This window comes from Anabas testudineus, chromosome 21 (genome assembly GCF_900324465.2).
Source record: "Anabas testudineus chromosome 21, fAnaTes1.2, whole genome shotgun sequence".
NCBI classification, from domain to species: Eukaryota; Metazoa; Chordata; class Actinopteri; order Anabantiformes; family Anabantidae; genus Anabas; species Anabas testudineus.
In genome coordinates this window covers 12,985,394-13,003,862 of record NC_046629.1, presented here as the reverse complement: position 1 = coordinate 13,003,862, position 18,469 = coordinate 12,985,394, and the positions used below count along the sequence as shown (strand labels likewise).

The window sequence follows — 18,469 nt, the reverse complement described above, 5'->3', positions numbered from 1 at the left end:
GCACACAGTAAATGGAAACAAATAGTACACATTTTTAATATCACAAGGTTATTTTTTATTTCATTGTCACCTTTACGGCGGGATGGAACAACACAACATACTTATAAGTGCTTAGAATAGAAATTATACTGTACAAATGTTTCATAAAACCTTTTAACTCTACAGACAAATTACTTAGGAATGCTCCTCTGCAAGTTTCTCTGCCTTTTGGACTACTTCTTCAATGGGACCTACCATGTAGAAAGCCTGCTCTGGTAGGGCATCATATTCACCTTGAAAGGAGAAAGGATAATTATTACCATCAAATGTCAACTAAGTTCACATTTTAAAGTGTTTGACCTAATAGCTGCAGCCTACCTGCTAGGATGCTCTTAAAGCCTTTGATAGTTTCTTTGAGAGGCACCAGCTTGCCCAAGTGACCAGTAAAGACCTCTGCTACCTGGAAGGGCTGAGACAGGAAACGCTGGATCTTACGAGCGCGAGCTACAGTCAGTTTGTCTTCCTCAGACAATTCATCCATACCCAGGATAGCAATGATGTCCTGCAATGATTTGTAGTCCTAAAAAAACAGCAAAACAGTTTGTTACACAATGTTTTAGCTCAGTTTGTTTTGTTGACAGTCATTCAGAGCTCATTTGCTTCCAACATGCCTGAAGAATTTTTTGAACACCACGAGCAACATCGTAGTGTTCAGCTCCAACAATGTTGGGATCCATGATGCGGGAGGTGGAATCCAGAGGGTCCACGGCAGGATAGATACCAAGCTCAGCAATAGCACGGGACAACACAGTTGTTGCATCCAAGTGAGCAAAAGTTGTGGCAGGAGCAGGGTCAGTTAAATCATCAGCAGGCACATAGATAGCCTGTAACACAGTTCAAAATTTCAGTGTGAATAATCATTAATTTGTGTACTGGCACGTGATTAGCTTCTTGTGTGTTCTCACTTGCACTGAGGTGATGGAGCCCTTCTTAGTGGTGGTGATTCTTTCCTGCATTGTACCCATATCAGTGGCCAGGGTAGGCTGGTAACCCACAGCAGAGGGGATACGGCCCAACAGGGCAGACACCTGAAGAAAAACGACAAATATTGAAGCACAAAGTGTATGTGCATACAAAGAATTATTTTGTTAAATGATATTCACAAATAATGAAAGCCATCTGGCACTGTGAACCTCTGATCCAGCCTGAGTGAATCTAAAGATGTTGTCAATAAAGAGAAGCACGTCCTGTCCCTCCTGATCACGGAAGTATTCAGCAACAGTCAGTCCGGTAAGAGCAACTCTGGCACGGGCACCTGGGGGCTCGTTCATCTGGCCGTACACCAGCGCTACCTGAGGACATGAAAACACACATAAAGCTTACTGTACGTGCAGCCTTATGCCCTGTGCTATGTATCTTTATCAGAAAAGCTGATGGAAGTTTTAAACTCATTGAGGTTGTCACCTTGGAGGTGGTGTCCTTCAGATTAATCACACCAGACTCAATCATTTCATGGTACAAGTCGTTTCCCTCACGGGTTCGCTCTCCCACTCCAGCAAACACAGAGTAACCACCGTGAGCCTTGGCCACATTGTTGATCAGCTCCATGATTAACACAGTCTTGCCCACACCAGCACCACCAAAGAGACCTGAAGGCATAAAACAGGCACAACAATAATCATAAGGACGTTCGCAATGCACAGTGTTGACCAAAGAAGAAAAACTCAGGTATAAAATAAGTCACCCACCAATCTTTCCACCCTTGGCATATGGGGCCAGCAGATCGACCACTTTGATGCCAGTAACCAGGATCTCCTGCTCCACACTCATATCAGTGAACTCAGGGGCTTCTGCGTGAATAGGAGCAGTCCTGCAACATAAACATAATTAAATATATTATTAAAAGACAACAAATGCAGAATTACAACAACCAACTATTTGTATTTTAGGCAATTACTTAAGTCCAGCAGGGACAAACTGACTAGCAGCTGCTGTAGACAGTGTAGGGAAGTCAAACAACATGTAGAGACCGACTGAAACGGTCCTGACTTTGTGTAGTGTCATGAATTTTCTTAACATTAAGAAAAACAAATCACCTGCTGCATCATGATCCACTTAGTGTTTCTACTTACAGTTTGGTTGTAATCGGACCCCTCTCATCAATGGGTTCTCCGATGACATTCATGATCCTGCCCAAGGTCTCTGGGCCCACAGGGATTCTGATAGGGGCTCCTGTGTCAAGGACCTTCTGACCACGGACCAGACCCTCTGTACCATCCATGGCAATAGTCCTGACTGTGTTTTCACCTGAGTTGACACATGGGAGAGGACACTGCAGACTGAGTACAAGGTTCATCACAAGCATGCAAGGATGTTGTGAAGCAGCGAGCAGCGTTTAAAGTCGGGACCACCCTCACCGAGATGCTGTGCCACCTCCAGCACCAGCCTGCTGTCGCGTCCCGCCACCTCCAGGGCATTGAGAATAGGAGGGAGGCCTTCATCAAACTGGACGTCCACCACAGCGCCGATCACAGCCACTATGCGGCCGTTGGCCAGAGCTGCCTGGGCGGCTGGGGCAGCGTACGTCCGGCCTGGAGGGACGATGGACATAAACATACCCAAGATTAGTTTAATTAAAACACCAGCTTGATTCATTATTGATACAGTATATTCCCATTTATTCCCACGTCTCGTGTCATATTTTGCTGCCGGCTGTAAAGTTGTGTGACACAACTTGACTTGTATTTGAGTTGTTGAAAGGTTATTGATTGGAGACAGTTGTTAAACTAAGACTGAAGCTACAATGTCTGAACTGAATTAATATTATCCATTCAAATATTTCCTATGCTTTATTAATAATGTGAAAACTACTAATAGCAAATGACTGGCGACTCTTAACAGTGAAGTTGAGGCCTGACTCCTCTCCAGCTGCTATAAAGACAAGTCACAGGACATATCATTCTGACAGCACATTTCTGGGAGGTGAATTAACTTACCCGAATAAACAACCGCATGCTTGCCAGTAATTGTCTTCAGGGAGTTGATCCCAGGCTTAAACGCCCGCAAAACCCCGCAGCAGCGCCGTCCCGCAGAGCCCAACATGGTTAAGATGGCTGAAGGTGAAAGCACCCAGAGCTGCGACCCGACGACCCGTCTGAGCATGCGCGTTGCGTCGTGGTTATTTCCCCGCACTGACAGATAGAGGGCAGCACAAAGCTGGTCAGGCTGCGAGGTGACGTTTCAGGAGAGTTATTGAAAGATTTACAATGCAAATACAAATAACACTGAAAATAATTCAGGTCAACTCATCTGGGAGAGAAAAAAGAACAGCAGGCAACAAAAACTACAACAATAAGCAGCAAAAATCCTTCCTTCTTATCCCATAATATAACTTACCACTTAGTTCATGCAGATGTTTACATTTATGATTAGACCTCATATGAAGACTCTGATAATGTTGCACTTAACAGAAAAAAAAGTGAAGTGAAGTATGGGCTTCTTGAATAGTACAGTGGGTTATCTTTTACGCTGGACAGAAGAATTTGGTAAGGTGTCTTTTACATTTAATTTGGACATGGCCAATAATGAGTAATATATGCATATGCCTATAAAATCCCACATATAGTTATAAACTGATGTTAAGTGTAGTATCCTCACTTACAGTGTTTTATGTGAGGATGGAGATACAGGCTATGTTAGTGAAAATTTTTAATCCTTAAAAAATGAATGCAGAAATTCACAGACATAAAAAAGAAACATTAAAAATTCAAATGCACCTTTTTATTACGTGAACCTAAAAAATAGAAAAAAAAGTAATTGAAATGTGTAAAGATTGTGACACTTTCGTGTGTTTAAAACAGTCTTCATGAAGACGTTCTGCCTTAATCAACTTGTTGTAAGACAGGTTGAGAGCTGTCATTAGGAGTTATCAGCTGTTACCCTTTTCAGCTGATAAAGTCTCCGACCTTTCAAACCTTGAGATAACGCTCCTCTAAGCACCTGACGGAGGACCTGAATATGAAGCTAACAGATTTCTATAAGCCGGAGGATGCTATTAAAAATATGAAAGCACTTTATCTTGAAATCCCCAATAGTAGCTAAGTGGGATTATGGAAAATAAGGAGAAGTAAGAAGGAAGACAGACAAAACTGCATGTGCTAGATCAGAAAGACAAATAAATAAATAGATGACTTGAACATTTGTATGTAATACCTGTTTATTTGATTTTGCTTTTATCAAATGCCCAGCGGTGCTCAAAATTTTTTTTGTTTATATTATAACTAATGAAATGTTGCAGGCTCTCCTGTTCCTCAAGACGTGGGTGCAAAATACCCAGTTTAGTAATATTACAGTAATCACTGTGAATGCTGCTTTACAGCAGAGATTATTTCTAGTCTTGAGAAAACTTTTCTGGTTTGTGACAAGGTGAATCTTACCTAGCCAACACTTAGTGCAACATTCCTTCGTGTCAGAAAGTCTCCTCTAATTACTTCTTGCCTGAAGCTTTGAATTACAAGTCTCCCAAAATTCTCCATGAATCCACAGCCAGTCTGCACAGGACCGGCCCTATCTTTAAACCACACCAGGAGTACGTTAAAAGGTTATCTCTACTGGTGAATGGTCAGATGGTCATCACTTAGGGCCTGGGAGGTGAAGTACCACCTGCAGCTTTCAGTGAATCATTTTCCGAAAGATGTATTGCACGTTACTCACCTTCTGAGTGTAACCCTCTTATAATAAAGGTAACAGGATAATTAAAGGAAACAAATCACACAAACTAACAAAAGATACCCTGCGCTAGACTTGTCTTTTGGGGTTCTCCCCATACTTTATCTGCAGTTTTGAAATGATTCATGGGACTTTAGCGCAGTGCCTGTGCTACTCCTTGTATATTATTTCAGCAATATTGTAGTGTTTATCCTGTATTGAGTGTGGTAAAGCTCATTCATTCTGTTATTTCTATTGTGATCACCCACTGTTGCATAAGTAATAAGTAACAACAGAACAGGACCTGAGTGTCAGTTTTATAATATATTCACAAAATTTTAGACCTTTTTACCCTTTTCCTCGGGCATGGATGTTATGGTCATTCCAATGTCCAGGGCAGAGACCAAAGGTGACCAGGCCTTTGCCTGATCACCTTTGGACCTCTAAATTCTAAAACATCGTAGTTGTGGAATTTATGTTGGCATCAGTTTATTTTTTATTTATTTTCTTTTACTATATTTTATTGCTGCAGTTGTGTCTCAGTGCTGAATTAATTTAATGTAACCTGTAATGTTTGCCATTTTTCTGTAAGCTTTAATACCTTAAGTTTTGATTGTAAAATGATCACTATTAACACTATTAACTCTTAACAACCCATGCTAGACTGAGATTTCAACAAATTCCTGAAATACCACAATGTCTAAGTCTCCTGTCCCACGCATAATTAGCCCACTCATCACTCATGATAAAAAATAAATAAATAAAACTCCACATCCCAGAGTTTATTCCCTCGCACCCAATACTGTTTAAATAAAAGATGATTATATTGGTGTGTTACATGTTTCACCAATGTTGTATACTGGAGGTGAATCGAATAAATATTAATTCTTCTTAAAAACCTCTGGCAAATAATGTGGTTTTATAACTTTTAAATATAAAGAGAAGATAAGTTACAGTTATAAGGTTTACTGTGCAGCAAACCTACAGTATGCATCTCCAGTTGATTGTACTTATAGTGACTAAAATACCTAATTCAGCAAATACATATAACATTGCTTAACTGTTGCAAACATAACAGCCTTCCCCTTCCCCCGAGGGCAGAACACGAGTCTTGGCAAAGCTCCACAGGATCTGGTCCATTTGTGCCTCTTTATAAAGGAAGAGCGGGTGTCTCAGGTTCTCTCACTTTCTGCTCCTCAGAATGACGGACACTGCTGCTGCTGCACAATCAGTCAGATAACCAGATCCACAGTTTTGGGCTGGATTCGAAATAGGACATTGAAGTACTAGAAACTGCAGCGTTTCCAGGAGGTCGAACTGTGAGTCTATGTGAAGATACTTGCTCGAATACTTTGAGCACTCAAAATAATATTTAACGGTGTACTTTAAAATCGAAATGTTTCACAAATAGTGTTTTAAAAACTGTCAGTTTGGCCACAAAATACTTTAGTGGACTGTAACATTAATTGCTTCAACATTAATAACAGTTTCTGTTTCCTATGCAGCTGGGGCAAGGATGTTGCCCCCCTTTCCATTGGTGCTGCTGATCACAGCACTGGCCAGTGTCTGGGCCCAAGATTTTTATGAAGATAGGAAAACCATCAAGAACTCCAAAGTCAAACCTCTGACTGCAAGTATTTATAATGGACAAGGTAAGAAAATCAATTCTATTCATCATATTGTAGCTGTATTTGTTATGTAATATTAATTCTGACATCCTGAAAACATATTATAACACCAAATCATTATAAATGTGTGTTTTATACTGTACGTCTACTTCCTCTGTGAGGAATTTTAGATTTTTATTCATTTATTTATGAAGAAACTGCAGAATTTTTCTAAAATATTTAATATCTAAAGTCTTAGTAGTAATTTGGTTCTAGATAATCCTTCATCCTGTTGTGTGCACACAGCCATCCTGGATGAGGACTGCAGCTTGGAGCTCTCCTTCCTGCTGGACAGCTCTGAGAGTGCCAAAGACAATCATGAGCAAGAAAAGCAGTTTGTGATAAATGTGGTGGAAAGGTTCCAACGGATACGTCTACAGACTGGCCGCAGCTTGAGTTTGAGGGTGGCTGTCCTGCAGTACAGCAGTCATGTCATCACAGAACAGACCTTTAGAGACTGGAGAGGCACAGAGAGCTTCAAGAGCCAGATATCTCCCATCACCTACATTGGGCACGGCACCTACACAACCTACGCCATCACAAACATGACCAAGATCTACCTGGAGGAATCCAACCCTGGAAGCATCAAAGTAGCAGTGCTGCTCACAGACGGTATTTCCCACCCGAGGAACCCTGACATTTTCTCTGCTGTTGCTGATGCCAAAAACCAGGGCATCACATTCTTTATTTTGGGCATCACCCGGGCAGCTAAGGAACCAGCCAATGTGGCACAGCTCAGTCTACTTGCCAGCACCCCGACTTCAAACTACCTCCTTAATTTACAAGATGAAGACATTGTTGAAAAAGTCGTCAATCAGATGGTGAGCGTCAAATCTTATCTTCATATTTCTGAACTGAATTTGACGAGTTGACACCATGGACAGGCGTGTTCAGATTTTCATATAGAGATGGAACAATGACAAAGCGCACAAGATAAATGAATGAATGTCCGAAGTTGAGGTTTGTCTGTTGGCTGTCTACGTGTTATCTGAGCATATTCATAAAGGTTTAATTTTTAGTCTCTTTCAGGAAAAAACAGTTTGAATTCACATTTCAAACAGAAACTGGGTGTAAACCTGCACATAGTCGCATGCTAGTGTATTCAAACTATTTATTTACAGTTTATTACACTTGAAGTTTTTTTTATTCATGGTTCATGGCTTCATGGTTTATTGAAACTACTGTATCTTGGCATTTAATGTACTACACTGAGCACTTCTAAGAATAAGATGAACAAATAACAGCAAACCTAATAATGGACGACAATATATTTCAATATAACTGACAATATCGACTTGTTTTTTTTGCAGATTGGCTTGGCTAATGAAGGAGTAAGCTCTATTATAATTACACATCTCACATACAGACATTTGACATGTAACAATGGGTAATTAGACTAACTGTAGGATTACATTCTTGACAGCTTAAGAAACATGTCTTTTCTTTTTGAAGTGCCCTCTGGCTGAGAGATGTACTTGTGAGAAAGGAGAGAGGGGACCCAGTGGGCCTGCGGTAAGTGTTCATCTTCCAACTCAGCTTTTCAAAATATCCTACAGCCAAAGAGCAGTTTCCTTTGAAGTGACACATATGTTTGTCAAAAGCAAGGAATTCTAAAAGCTGGTGCAGAGAAATCTGACAATCAGCATAATTGCTCGCTTTTTCCTAATCAGTAAAGCTTGCAAGCATTTGGACAAGCAAAGTAAGTTGATAGGTGGTGCTGGAGAAAAGAGACTGTGTTCTATTGTCACCAGAGACATGTATTTGTTGTGACCCTTTTCTTTTATTATTCATTCCGAATTTAGAATTTCTTATTCCCATATATAATCCCTACTGCTGCCAGGGAAGTGAGACAGATATGGCAAAGCCCAGCCCATCTCAACGCCCACTCCCACTTTCAGACAACTATAGAACCAGGCTTTCAGTCACCTCTCCTGCTCAGATAACAGACAGTTCAAGTAATGTCAAGCTCTCTCTTGAACTGGCGTATAATCATGTTGCTGACAGACTGCTGTGTGGTCATTAACCAGGTGCTTTCTCCTCGGAGAGATTCTTCAGATTCTTACACTCAGACCAAGGGGCTCTCATAATTACCTGCATTAGTTCAGTGGTTACAAACTAGTGATTTCTGGTGAACGGTAACTGACTCTCGCCGTCCAGGTGTAGCTCAAGGTCATGACCTCTGGCAAAGGGGACAAGACAGCTCATGCCCAGCTTTGGTTTCATCTCTCATACAGCCCTCACATTCATAAGCACATAGATAATAAGACACATTCAGACATTTGCTCAGTGACCTTTTCACCTCTGTCTGGCTCAAATAATCTGTCTGTCTAGTGGAAAATAGATAACACTTAAATTTTGCAAAGACCTTTAATTTTTTTTTTTTTTAGTGCACACAGAGTGTGAGAGTGAAAACGCAAAAGAAGAAATGTATTAAATCTTAACTCATATTTTGTTTCAATTTCCAGGGGAAGAAAGGTCGTCCTGGAGAGGATGGTGCCCCAGGGCTTAAAGGGCAAAAGGTGTTTGCTTTTTTAGGAGTTATATAATACTTCCTGAGTGATCCACAAAAAAAAGTTCAAAAGTGCAAAAACGCCTGTTAGATTTCCTGAACTGGGCCATCCTATATTTGTAAATTGTACTGCAGTAATATTAAAAACACATCCTGTTATAAAAAAAAAAAAGGTTATTCATGAATAGATTTGGCTTATAACATGAATTAAATAATTAATATGTTTTCTTATGATAAACTCATAATAAACAAACCCTCATCTGTATCACATATTCTTGAAGAGATAAGGGGCTGTCGTGTAAATGTTTAAAAGTAGCAAACTTCAGGAACCTTTTGGGTGTAATTTACCTGTTATTACTACCTGAGATTATAAATAAATTATAATAGAGTATTTCAAAGTTTATGTCACCTTTGTGTTATTCATCATTTGATTCTAGGCCCTACTTTATACTCTCAGTAGTGTTTTTATTTGTTTGATTGAGTGCTACTGCACATTTTGTGACACCCACTTACACTTTACAGTGGCTTTGATAAACTCAGTGTACTGAGTTTGTGTAATTCTGTCATATCAGGGTGAAGCAGGATTTAGTGGACTCCCTGGGCGAGAGGGTGTTGAGGTAAATGATGTTATTTATTACTAAAATACAGAAAATATCCTGATGTTGTTTATGTTTGTTCACATGTTCAATCTATTTTTTACAGGGAAAACCAGGTTACAAAGGAGAGAAGGTATGCAATTTTACATTTCCATTTAGTTATTTAAAGCAGATGCTTTTATCCAAAGCGACTTACAAGTGAGGTACAAAGCAAAATATCTAAGCCAAGAAGAATAACTTTAAAGTACAGTTATTTAAAAAGTTTAAAGCTGTTCCAGTAATAATAATATTTCATGTTGTTGGGCTATTTTGTTATACTTGTAACTGCACAGGGTGAGAGGGGTGAGTGTGGCACACCGGGAATCAAAGGAGACAGGGTATGACAGCCCCTCAGACACCACACACACATCATGTTTTATAACTCTACAAAAGACAGTGTCTTTATTGTAATTGATGTTGTTGTCTTCCCCTCCTTGTATGACATGTTTCAGGGTCCTGAGGGTACAGTTGGCGCAAGAGGACTTAGAGGTCCACAGGTTAGTAACAATTTAGGCTCTTTAAAAAGACAAAGGAGAACAGAGAGATGGTTGAATGTACAGTAAATGGGTATTCAGACATACTCGATACCTGTCTGTTTGTTAGCATTATATTTCAAATGTACATAGTTGTGTAATATTAGACTAGAAGCAAAATAATTTCAGATTAGACACGTGCACACATGGATTTCATTTAGTGTTTCTTTATTAATGGTTCTATGTTGTTCCTGCCCAGGGGTTACCAGGACCACCTGGAGACATCGGACCACAGGGCACTCAGGGAAAGACGGTCAGCCCCTTTTGAGCAACTCTTACCTCCTCATGCACATCTGCTGTGATCTTTACATTTGCTTTTATGATTAGTTTGAACAAGAGGCTGTAGCTTTACAGCCCCAGTCTTAATCATACAGCACAGAAGCCTCTTTGTCTTGTAATAGACCCTTTTGTGAGAAATTGGGAACGAGCCAAAGTCTTCCCCATCATTATGGTAGAACGATAAACCATTGGCCAAAAATTAAAGTATGTTTTTTTTAATGGTTGTATCCTGTTTCTAAATACAGACTAGGAAGTGCCTACAGCATTATGGGCTGTAAGTAAATGACATACATGGGAAGTCGGTGTATGCTCACTGTTAAGCTATGTGAGGACATGTAGGTGGCATTCTCAGAGAACGGGAGTCTTGGTGGTCCCTATGTGTTGGAATTTGTATTAGATACCTACAAAGACTCCTGTAAGACCAGCATTTTGTGTTAAATCTTTATTTTTTCATTAATATGAAATGCAGTCATGTTAAGTGTTATCATGTTTATGATCACAGGGTGAACGTGGCCCAGCTGGCCCTCCAGGAATTCAGGGGGAAACTGGTATTGGACTTCCTGGTCCAAAGGTAAGACATGTTATAATTTATCCACTGAATACTGAATATTGTGTGATTATCTTTTTTTTGTTGTTTGTTTAATTGGTATCTTCATTTCTTTCCACAGGGTGACATGGGATTTCAGGGTAGATCGGGTCCTCCTGGTCCTCCAGGAGTGGGTGAACCCGGACCTTCTGTAAGTTAAAAAGAAACAGACTGTGGATTATGGCAAATTGTTGCATAAACAGTGATGTCCATTTTTGGACGTTTAGAAAGCTCATATGTGCACTGATCTGACACTGTTTGGGTGACATATTGTATATTCACAGGGGCCTCAAGGGCCACAAGGTGTCCAGGGGGAAAAAGGACCCCAAGGTGAAGGATTCCCTGGACCAAAGGTATTTTAAACAACATTAAAACACCTCCATTACATCTGCTTTACAGAATAATTAAATTATTATATGTTGTTTGTCGATCATTAGGTACTACCTAAATGTTTCAAAATATTGATCAAAGTGAACATTTTGCAAAGACCTGTCTTGCTTTATTCATGCACTGTTAATGACTTAAATGCATGTATTTCAACCTGTCACCATTGGTCTACAAAAACATCAATGGAGAAAACTACCTATACAAAAGTTCGGGTGAAAGTTAAGGCAAGGAAGGATTCCATTATCCCCTGATTACTGTCAGGGTGGCTTTAAGCAAAGCACTTAACCCAGTGAAGACACTCAGTATCAAACAGCGCTGCTGTGATTAAGGTATAAAATATACAGAAACACTATCTCAAGGTTATGGATCAACCTTTTAAAATTGCATTAGTTAATAGAACACATTGTGAGAGAGCTAGTCAAGACAAACCAATGGGCAAATGTGATGATGGAAGGACAATATTTCTGTGGCCAATTTTACTTCTGTTGCTAACATCGCTCATGCTGCTCTCTTATCAGTTTCTGTTCACTTCATGGCTCACAGGAGTGTAGAGCACTGTTTAAACAGTTTCATTTCTTGTGCATTGTATCATTTTATTTCAGTGACAGGAGAGTAACAGGAGCTAACATGCTCTTCTTCCGTACTCTCTTCAATGAGAACAATGCACATTTGGCTGTAACCCAATCTGAAGTGTCTGTGTTGTAACTGACAGAGCTGTACTGATTTTGTTCCACAGGGTGATCGGGGTCTCCCAGGACCAAGGGGACTAAGGGGGCAGCAGGGTGCAGGAATAAAAGGAGAAAGGGTGGGTTATGAACTTATAAATACTTACTTATTATTCAACAAATAAAATACAGTGCAGTATGCACGTGCACAACAAATACACAAATTGGAATACACTGAGTGAGCAATGCAAGGATGAGTGGGAGAACCCTAAATTAAACATCTGGATAACATAGAAAAGTTCTGTATTGAAAAGTAGTAAGTAGGACTGCACTTCCTACAAATACTGTATAGCAATAAAGATAATATATAGGTAAGGATACGCATGTCATCCACCCATGCATCCATAATCTAAACCACTTATCCAAGGATCACAGGGGTGCTGCAGTTAAATCCAGCTGTCATTGGAAGAAAGGTGTAGTGCACCCCAGACATATAGCCGGTTTATCTCAGGGCTTGTGTCTGTCATAAACAGTTACATTAAAATGGTTTATTTTTAGCTTGAGGCATAAAAAATCCAGGATTTATGATAATAATATGCTTTAAAGTTCTATTTTTTTGTTTATGATATATGATGTAAATATGTAGCTGCTCTCACAATTTTTGCAGCTACAAGTTTTATTTGGCACTCAAAAGCATGATACAGAGGCAGAGCAGGTGAGAAAAGGTGCAGATCAGTGGAAATGAATAAATTTTAAATAAATTAAAATGACTGATCATATGTGCAAAGGTAGGCTATGAGGAGAATAGTCAGGAATGTACTGCAGTTATCTACTCAGTTCTAGTACTGACAGTAAAACATGTGTAACATGTGATTTTTAGACTTGGTGGATGTCTGCACTACACTTTCAGTAACAATCTCTCAATGGTGTTTTACTTTTAGGGTGAAATGGGTCCTCCAGGTTCTCCTGGGCCAATTGGGCTGACAGGAGTGGGTATACAGGGAGAGAAGGTGAGCAAAATATTGTTATCTAAAGTTATGTATAGCATTTCTTTGCCACATAATGTGACACATACAGTACCCTGCATTGAAAGCTCTCTAATCTTTATTATTGTGCAGGGGATTGAAGGTCCAAGAGGTCCACCAGGACCTAGAGGAATTCCAGGTGAAGGTTTTCCTGGACCCAAGGTTTGTTACAACACCTATGTTCTAAAATAAAAATAATATTTGGATTCATATTTGTTTGGTCATAGTGGGTACTGTAATTAATATTGCCACCTCATACTGATGATGAAGTTATGAATTTGTTTCCAAGTCACAATTGAGTACAGTGAGACAGAAGAAATTCACCATACTAGTCAATTAAGTTACCATTCCATTTTTTGTGTGTGTCTTGACATGCAATGACAATAATGTTATCCTAAAGATGTATCTCACCATGCTACTTCTATTTAAAGGGGGACCAAGGTTTACCAGGAGAGCAGGGAGCTCCAGGAGAGGGAGGCATTGGTGAGCCAGGTTCTAAGGTAAAACATCTCATTTCTAAAACACAAAAAGTTAATCGGTAGTTAATAGGTTATGGTTAAGGTCCTGAATCCATAACTGCTATTACAGGGAGAGCCTGGGGCAGTTGGACTGGCTGGTGTTCCTGGTCTCCCAGGGGAGGATGGAGCTCCAGGACAGAAGGTACTGAACATCTACCATATTTTGGGATCAACTTTCACTCTGCGATCCAGTTGTCTAACAATTTCTGAACACTGGTGTATCTGACTTTATCTCCTGGCTTACAATGGATTATTTGCTGCAGTGCGGTTAAGTAGAGTATTCTCTGTCTCGTCTGCTTTCTCCTTCTTAGGGTGAGCCTGGTTTACCTGGTTTAAGAGGTCCTGAGGGAGCACAAGGAATTGGCATTCAAGGGGAGAAGGTATGCTTGGATTAAACTGCATATGCTAGTGTTAAGTAGTTTATATGTTTTCCACAAAACAAATATTAAAAAGATGACTAATAACTTCCTCCCAGGGCGACCAGGGACTGAGGGGTATTCGTGGGTTACATGGGCCTCCTGGGATTGCAGGTCCCTCTGGACCAAAGGTAAGAACTGAGAGTATTTTGTTGTAGTGTGATCTGATGAAGTCCTTGGACATCTTTCCTTTAATTATAAGATGAACAACTCTCTGTTAAAGATTTACATGACTGTAACACAACCTTTAAATAGAGTAACAAAATTAAGCCCTCTTGTTTTGCAAACTTTAAACTTTCAGGGTGAACGTGGGATACCAGGTCAGCAGGGCATGCCAGGGCTGCCAGGACGGTCTATATCAGGTCCAAAGGTGATTAAATTAAAACATCATTAAACTGTCTATAAGACTTGGCAGATAGACATGTAACTCACAACAAGAAGACCTGCAGACTGGTCCTGAAAACATCCATGCCACTTATAATCACTGTAACTTTATTGTCTTGTATCCAGGGGGATGTAGGTCCTGCTGGCCCCCCTGGACCTATTGGAGAAACAGGGCTTGGACTACCTGGTCCAAAGGTAACCACTGCAATAGTTATTTACCTATGTTTATTGTAGATCCCTAAATAGCATGATTGTATACACTTCACTGTGTTGTTGATCTTCAATACTAAATTTTGTTTAACCAGGGTAATCATGGTCATCCAGGTTTGCCAGGTCCATCTGGTCCAAAAGGCGAAGGCATCCCTGGACCTATGGTTTGTATCACAAACAACATTTTGTAACCAGTGAAATCGTGTGCAGGTTGTCAGTCTGAACTAATTTAAGCACTTTTTTAGGGTCCTCCAGGCATGCCAGGCTTACCAGGTGAGCCAGGCTCAGAGGGAATAGGAGTACCTGGTCCAAAGGTTTGTGTCTAGTATGTGTTGTTGTTGTTTTCTGTTTTTTATTAGAGAATGTATGTGTGTGTATGCTGATGGTCATAGTCCATTTAATAACCTGTTTTATGTCTGTTCCAGGGTGACGTTGGCTTTAGAGGATTGCCAGGTTTGCCTGGCTCACCTGGAGAGGGCTTACCAGGACCACCAGTAAGAAGCATTATCTCCTGTATCTTACAATAGACTCTCATTCTAGTTAATTAATTGTGATTCACAGCTAATAGTAAGAAAATAGAGGTTAGAGAGCACTTCACATTTATCTCATTATTTACCAGGTGCAAGTTAGTAATTTGTTCGTTTCCACTCTTAAGATAGTGATCTGATTACTTTTATGTTTTGTTTTAAGGGTCACATTGGTAGACCAGGGCCTCCTGGTCCAGCTGGACCTCCAGGAGAAGGCATTCAAGGCCCAAAGGTACAGTAGATGTTACCACATCAAGCTCATCAAGTTTAATTCACATTTGTACATGTCCACAGCAAGCAAGAGCAAAGCACTATGATGCAATTAATTGGTGTTGACATGTTACACAATTAAGAACTGCCTGACAAGGTAGCTGCAGGACAAATCTGACAAAAATTTATGATCTTTCAAGAGTTTGGATTTATCTCCACTGTATGATTAAGTAAACTTAGATAAAAATTTCAGGGTGAGCCAGGATCTCAAGGTATGACTGGACCTAGAGGACCTCAAGGAGACGGCTTTCCTGGTGCTAAGGTGAGGCATTTAATATGTAGATTTTAAACATTTTGCTGAAAGGTGATTAATTTGTCTCTGACTTCTGATATATTCTTCCTTTGTTACAGGGTGATCGTGGATTACAGGGTGAGAGGGGAATGAAAGGTGCAAAAGGAGACATGGGAGATCATGGAGTACCTGGTGAAGCAGTAAGTAAAACAGATTACATAACAACTGATTAAAAGATATTATTAATTATAATTAATTATGATTAAAATAAATATAATGTGCATAAAATAATAACACAAAACAATTCAGATTTTATATGTCCTTATTGAGAACAACAATAAAAACCTCATCAGCATAACCACTATCAGATAGAGACCATCACAGCACACAACACAAAAGAAACAGTAATATTGTTTTTAACCTTTCTCAGGGCAGACCAGGAGTAAAAGGAGAACAAGGCCTTACAGTAAGTAAATTATTTAACAAATGTTTACAATTTAAAGCTCTGTGATTTTATACTGATCTGAATATTCCCTGTCTTTCAGAGAGAGGACATTATTAAGCTGATCAGAGAAATCTGTGGTAAGACTACAAGGCAAATGTAGTTTAAATTAATGGCAGAGGTAATGTTAGTGTGCTAGCTGAACCCCCGTTTTGACTGTATAATTCCATTGGATGGATTGCCATGAAATTCTACTGGAAATTTTACTTAAAAATTGCTACAGAGCTGTTAGTGTGTATGTAGACTCTTACCTAAAGTTGGCATTAGATAGAACTGTAAATCTGAGTACTGGACATAATGGTGTTTCAGGCTCCTACAAAGAAAAGCTGTATGCAAACACTTCATGTCTTGTTGTACTTCATTGTTTTCAGGATGTGGCATCAAGTGCAAGGAAAGGCCGATGGAACTCGTGTTCGTCATTGACAGCTCAGAGAGTGTTGGCCCTGAGAACTTTGAAATCATCAAGGACTTTGTCACCAGATTGGTGGACCGGATCACAGTTGGCCGCAATGCCACCAGAATTGGACTGGTCCTCTACAGTCTGGATGTCCAGTTGGAGTTTAACTTGGCTCGCTACATGAGCAAACAGGACGTCAAGCAGGCAATCCGAAAGATGCCTTACATGGGTGAGGGCACTCACACTGGCACTGCAATTCGAAAGGCGAATCAGGAGGCTTTCTTCGGTGCTCGACCTGGAGTCAGAAAAGTAGCCATCGTTATCACTGATGGTCAGACTGACAAACGAGAGCCTGTCAAACTTGACATAGCTGTACGGGAAGCCCATGCTGCTAACATTGAAATGTACGCCCTGGGGATCGTCAATTCTTCTGATCCTACGCAGGCCGAGTTCTTGCGAGAGCTCAACCTTATTGCCTCTGACCCCGACAGTGAACACATGTACCTTATTGATGACTTCAATACACTACCAGGTGATAATCACTGTCAGATGTTGTAAATATCATGTCCTCAGCAGTGTGCTCATTAAAATATTTGGCTATAATAACTTTCAGCTGATGGGTTGAAAAGTGCCTAAAAAATCTATTTTCTTTTTCAGCACTGGAGTCTAAACTCGTCAACCAATTCTGTGAAGATGAAAATGGCGCCCTTATTTACAATCACATCACAAATGGACACTGGAATGGCAACAATGGGCCCGGTCATGGTATCAGTGGACACAATGGGCAGGCGGTGAATGCCAACGGATACAATGCCCATGGAAATAATGGTTATGGAAACAATATAAATGGTTACAATTACCAGGAGGAGAGAAATCCAAACCAAAATGAGAGACTCACCAACAGCCGAAGCCGTGGAGACACTTTCACACTGCCCATCAGTGCCAATCCCCTCCCTGTTCAGGTATTATATTATTAAATATTATTCTTCCTTTAATCGTGGCACAGATTTTTATCACAGACTAATTTCTATGTTATTCACTTACTCTAGGTGGTAGAAGATGAAGATGGTGAAGATTTAGACTCAAGAGCCCACGTGCGGGGCAGTAGCACTGGGTCTATAGTTAGCAGAATAACATTGCCTATAAGAGAAAGCTCCGTCTCCAATGAGGCAGTCATATCATCTCCATCATCTTCACCAACACTGGGTTCAGATTCATCCTTAAACGCAAATCAGTTGAAGACTGTAGTGAGTCCTGTCCTGCCTGTAGGTGAGTGCTGCCTGCTTGCAAAATAGACCAAAATAGACCACCGATCCAGAAGTTATTTTATTTTCCAGTCTGGGCAGTTTTATGACTTTCCCAGGTGAACACACTGTCTACTAAACACCTGCTTGATGTTACAATCTGCTGATAGTTTAATTTGTCACTTAGGCAAAATCAATATAGTCTAAGACAAGAGTCCTGCAAGAACAAAAAAAATCCTTCATCAAGGTTAAAGGTAAAAGTGTTTTAGAGGGGTATTAACTCACCTGTTCATCTGTTTTTTGGGAGGCTGCAGTTTGGTGTACCTAATGTGGTGCCAACTTGGCAGTAATATAGTATGTAGTAAGGATTTGGTAGAAACTATGAATCTTACGGAGTATTTAAATATTATGAGGAAAATGTGCATCTCACACACCATCTCTCCTTCAGTGGTGGCTCTTCTTGATCCCCGCTGTGGCCTCAACCTTGACCAAGGCACCTGCCGAGACTATGGCATTCGCTGGTACTACGACAAACAGGCCAATGCCTGTGCACAGTTCTGGTATGGAGGTTGTGGTGGAAATGACAACCGTTTTGAAACAGAGACTGAATGCAAAAAGACTTGTGTTCAGTTCAGAACAGGTAACTGTCGATTTATTTTACAGAATATATACATATTTTTCTCTCGTTTGTTGTTTCCTTATTATTATTCTTTCTTTTCCCCAGCTGGATAAACAGACAAAGGCCTGTGGAAAGTGGACATCTCTGATCTACAGTCTGCTAACATTGTTTTAATGCG

At 40.2% G+C, this 18,469-nt stretch overlaps 2 protein-coding genes across 2 annotated transcripts; one reads left to right on the top strand and one right to left on the bottom strand.

Moving 5' to 3' along the window:
• Window positions 1-31: 31 nt before the first annotated feature.
• Window positions 32-3,131, bottom strand: LOC113173792 (ATP synthase subunit beta, mitochondrial-like). The gene is made up of 10 exons (XM_026377350.1): window positions 2,976-3,131; window positions 2,397-2,570; window positions 2,112-2,286; window positions 1,728-1,849; window positions 1,444-1,628; window positions 1,173-1,331; window positions 945-1,067; window positions 651-863; window positions 358-559; window positions 32-272 (listed from the first exon to the last, which is right to left on the bottom strand). Exons 1-10 carry the CDS (start codon window positions 3,079-3,081, stop codon window positions 175-177), a joined length of 1,557 nt encoding a protein of 518 aa, XP_026233135.1. The 5' UTR covers window positions 3,082-3,131; the 3' UTR covers window positions 32-174.
• Window positions 3,132-6,202: 3,071 nt separating this feature from the next.
• On the top strand, window positions 6,203-18,404 carry col28a2a (collagen, type XXVIII, alpha 2a). The gene is made up of 35 exons (XM_026375847.1): window positions 6,203-6,338; window positions 6,600-7,174; window positions 7,664-7,684; window positions 7,806-7,865; window positions 8,819-8,872; window positions 9,435-9,479; window positions 9,565-9,591; window positions 9,791-9,835; window positions 9,950-9,994; window positions 10,230-10,283; window positions 10,812-10,880; window positions 10,978-11,046; window positions 11,180-11,248; window positions 12,019-12,087; window positions 12,889-12,957; window positions 13,066-13,134; window positions 13,404-13,472; window positions 13,561-13,632; window positions 13,802-13,870; window positions 13,966-14,037; window positions 14,208-14,276; window positions 14,417-14,485; window positions 14,596-14,664; window positions 14,746-14,814; window positions 14,926-14,994; window positions 15,191-15,259; window positions 15,491-15,559; window positions 15,649-15,729; window positions 15,960-15,995; window positions 16,075-16,111; window positions 16,403-16,960; window positions 17,086-17,390; window positions 17,478-17,697; window positions 18,121-18,312; window positions 18,397-18,404. Exons 1-35 carry the CDS (start codon window positions 6,203-6,205, stop codon window positions 18,402-18,404), a joined length of 3,678 nt encoding a protein of 1,225 aa, XP_026231632.1.
• Window positions 18,405-18,469: the final 65 nt, after the last annotated feature.

Coding starts and splice junctions, on each gene's coding strand:
- LOC113173792 (XM_026377350.1), bottom strand. CDS start 3,081: ATGTTGGGCTCTGCGGGACGGCGCTGCTGCGGGGTTTTGCGGGCGTTT. Junction 864..944: donor GCTCCATCACCTCAGTGCAA/GTGAGAACACAC, acceptor ACTGTGTTACAG/GCTATCTATGTGCCTGCTGA. Junction 560..650: donor GTGTTCAAAAAATTCTTCAG/GCATGTTGGAAG, acceptor CTGTTTTTTTAG/GACTACAAATCATTGCAGGA.
- col28a2a (XM_026375847.1), top strand. CDS start 6,203: ATGTTGCCCCCCTTTCCATTGGTGCTGCTGATCACAGCACTGGCCAGT. Junction 9,836..9,949: donor CGGGAATCAAAGGAGACAGG/GTATGACAGCCC, acceptor GACATGTTTCAG/GGTCCTGAGGGTACAGTTGG. Junction 13,135..13,403: donor AAGGTTTTCCTGGACCCAAG/GTTTGTTACAAC, acceptor TTCTATTTAAAG/GGGGACCAAGGTTTACCAGG.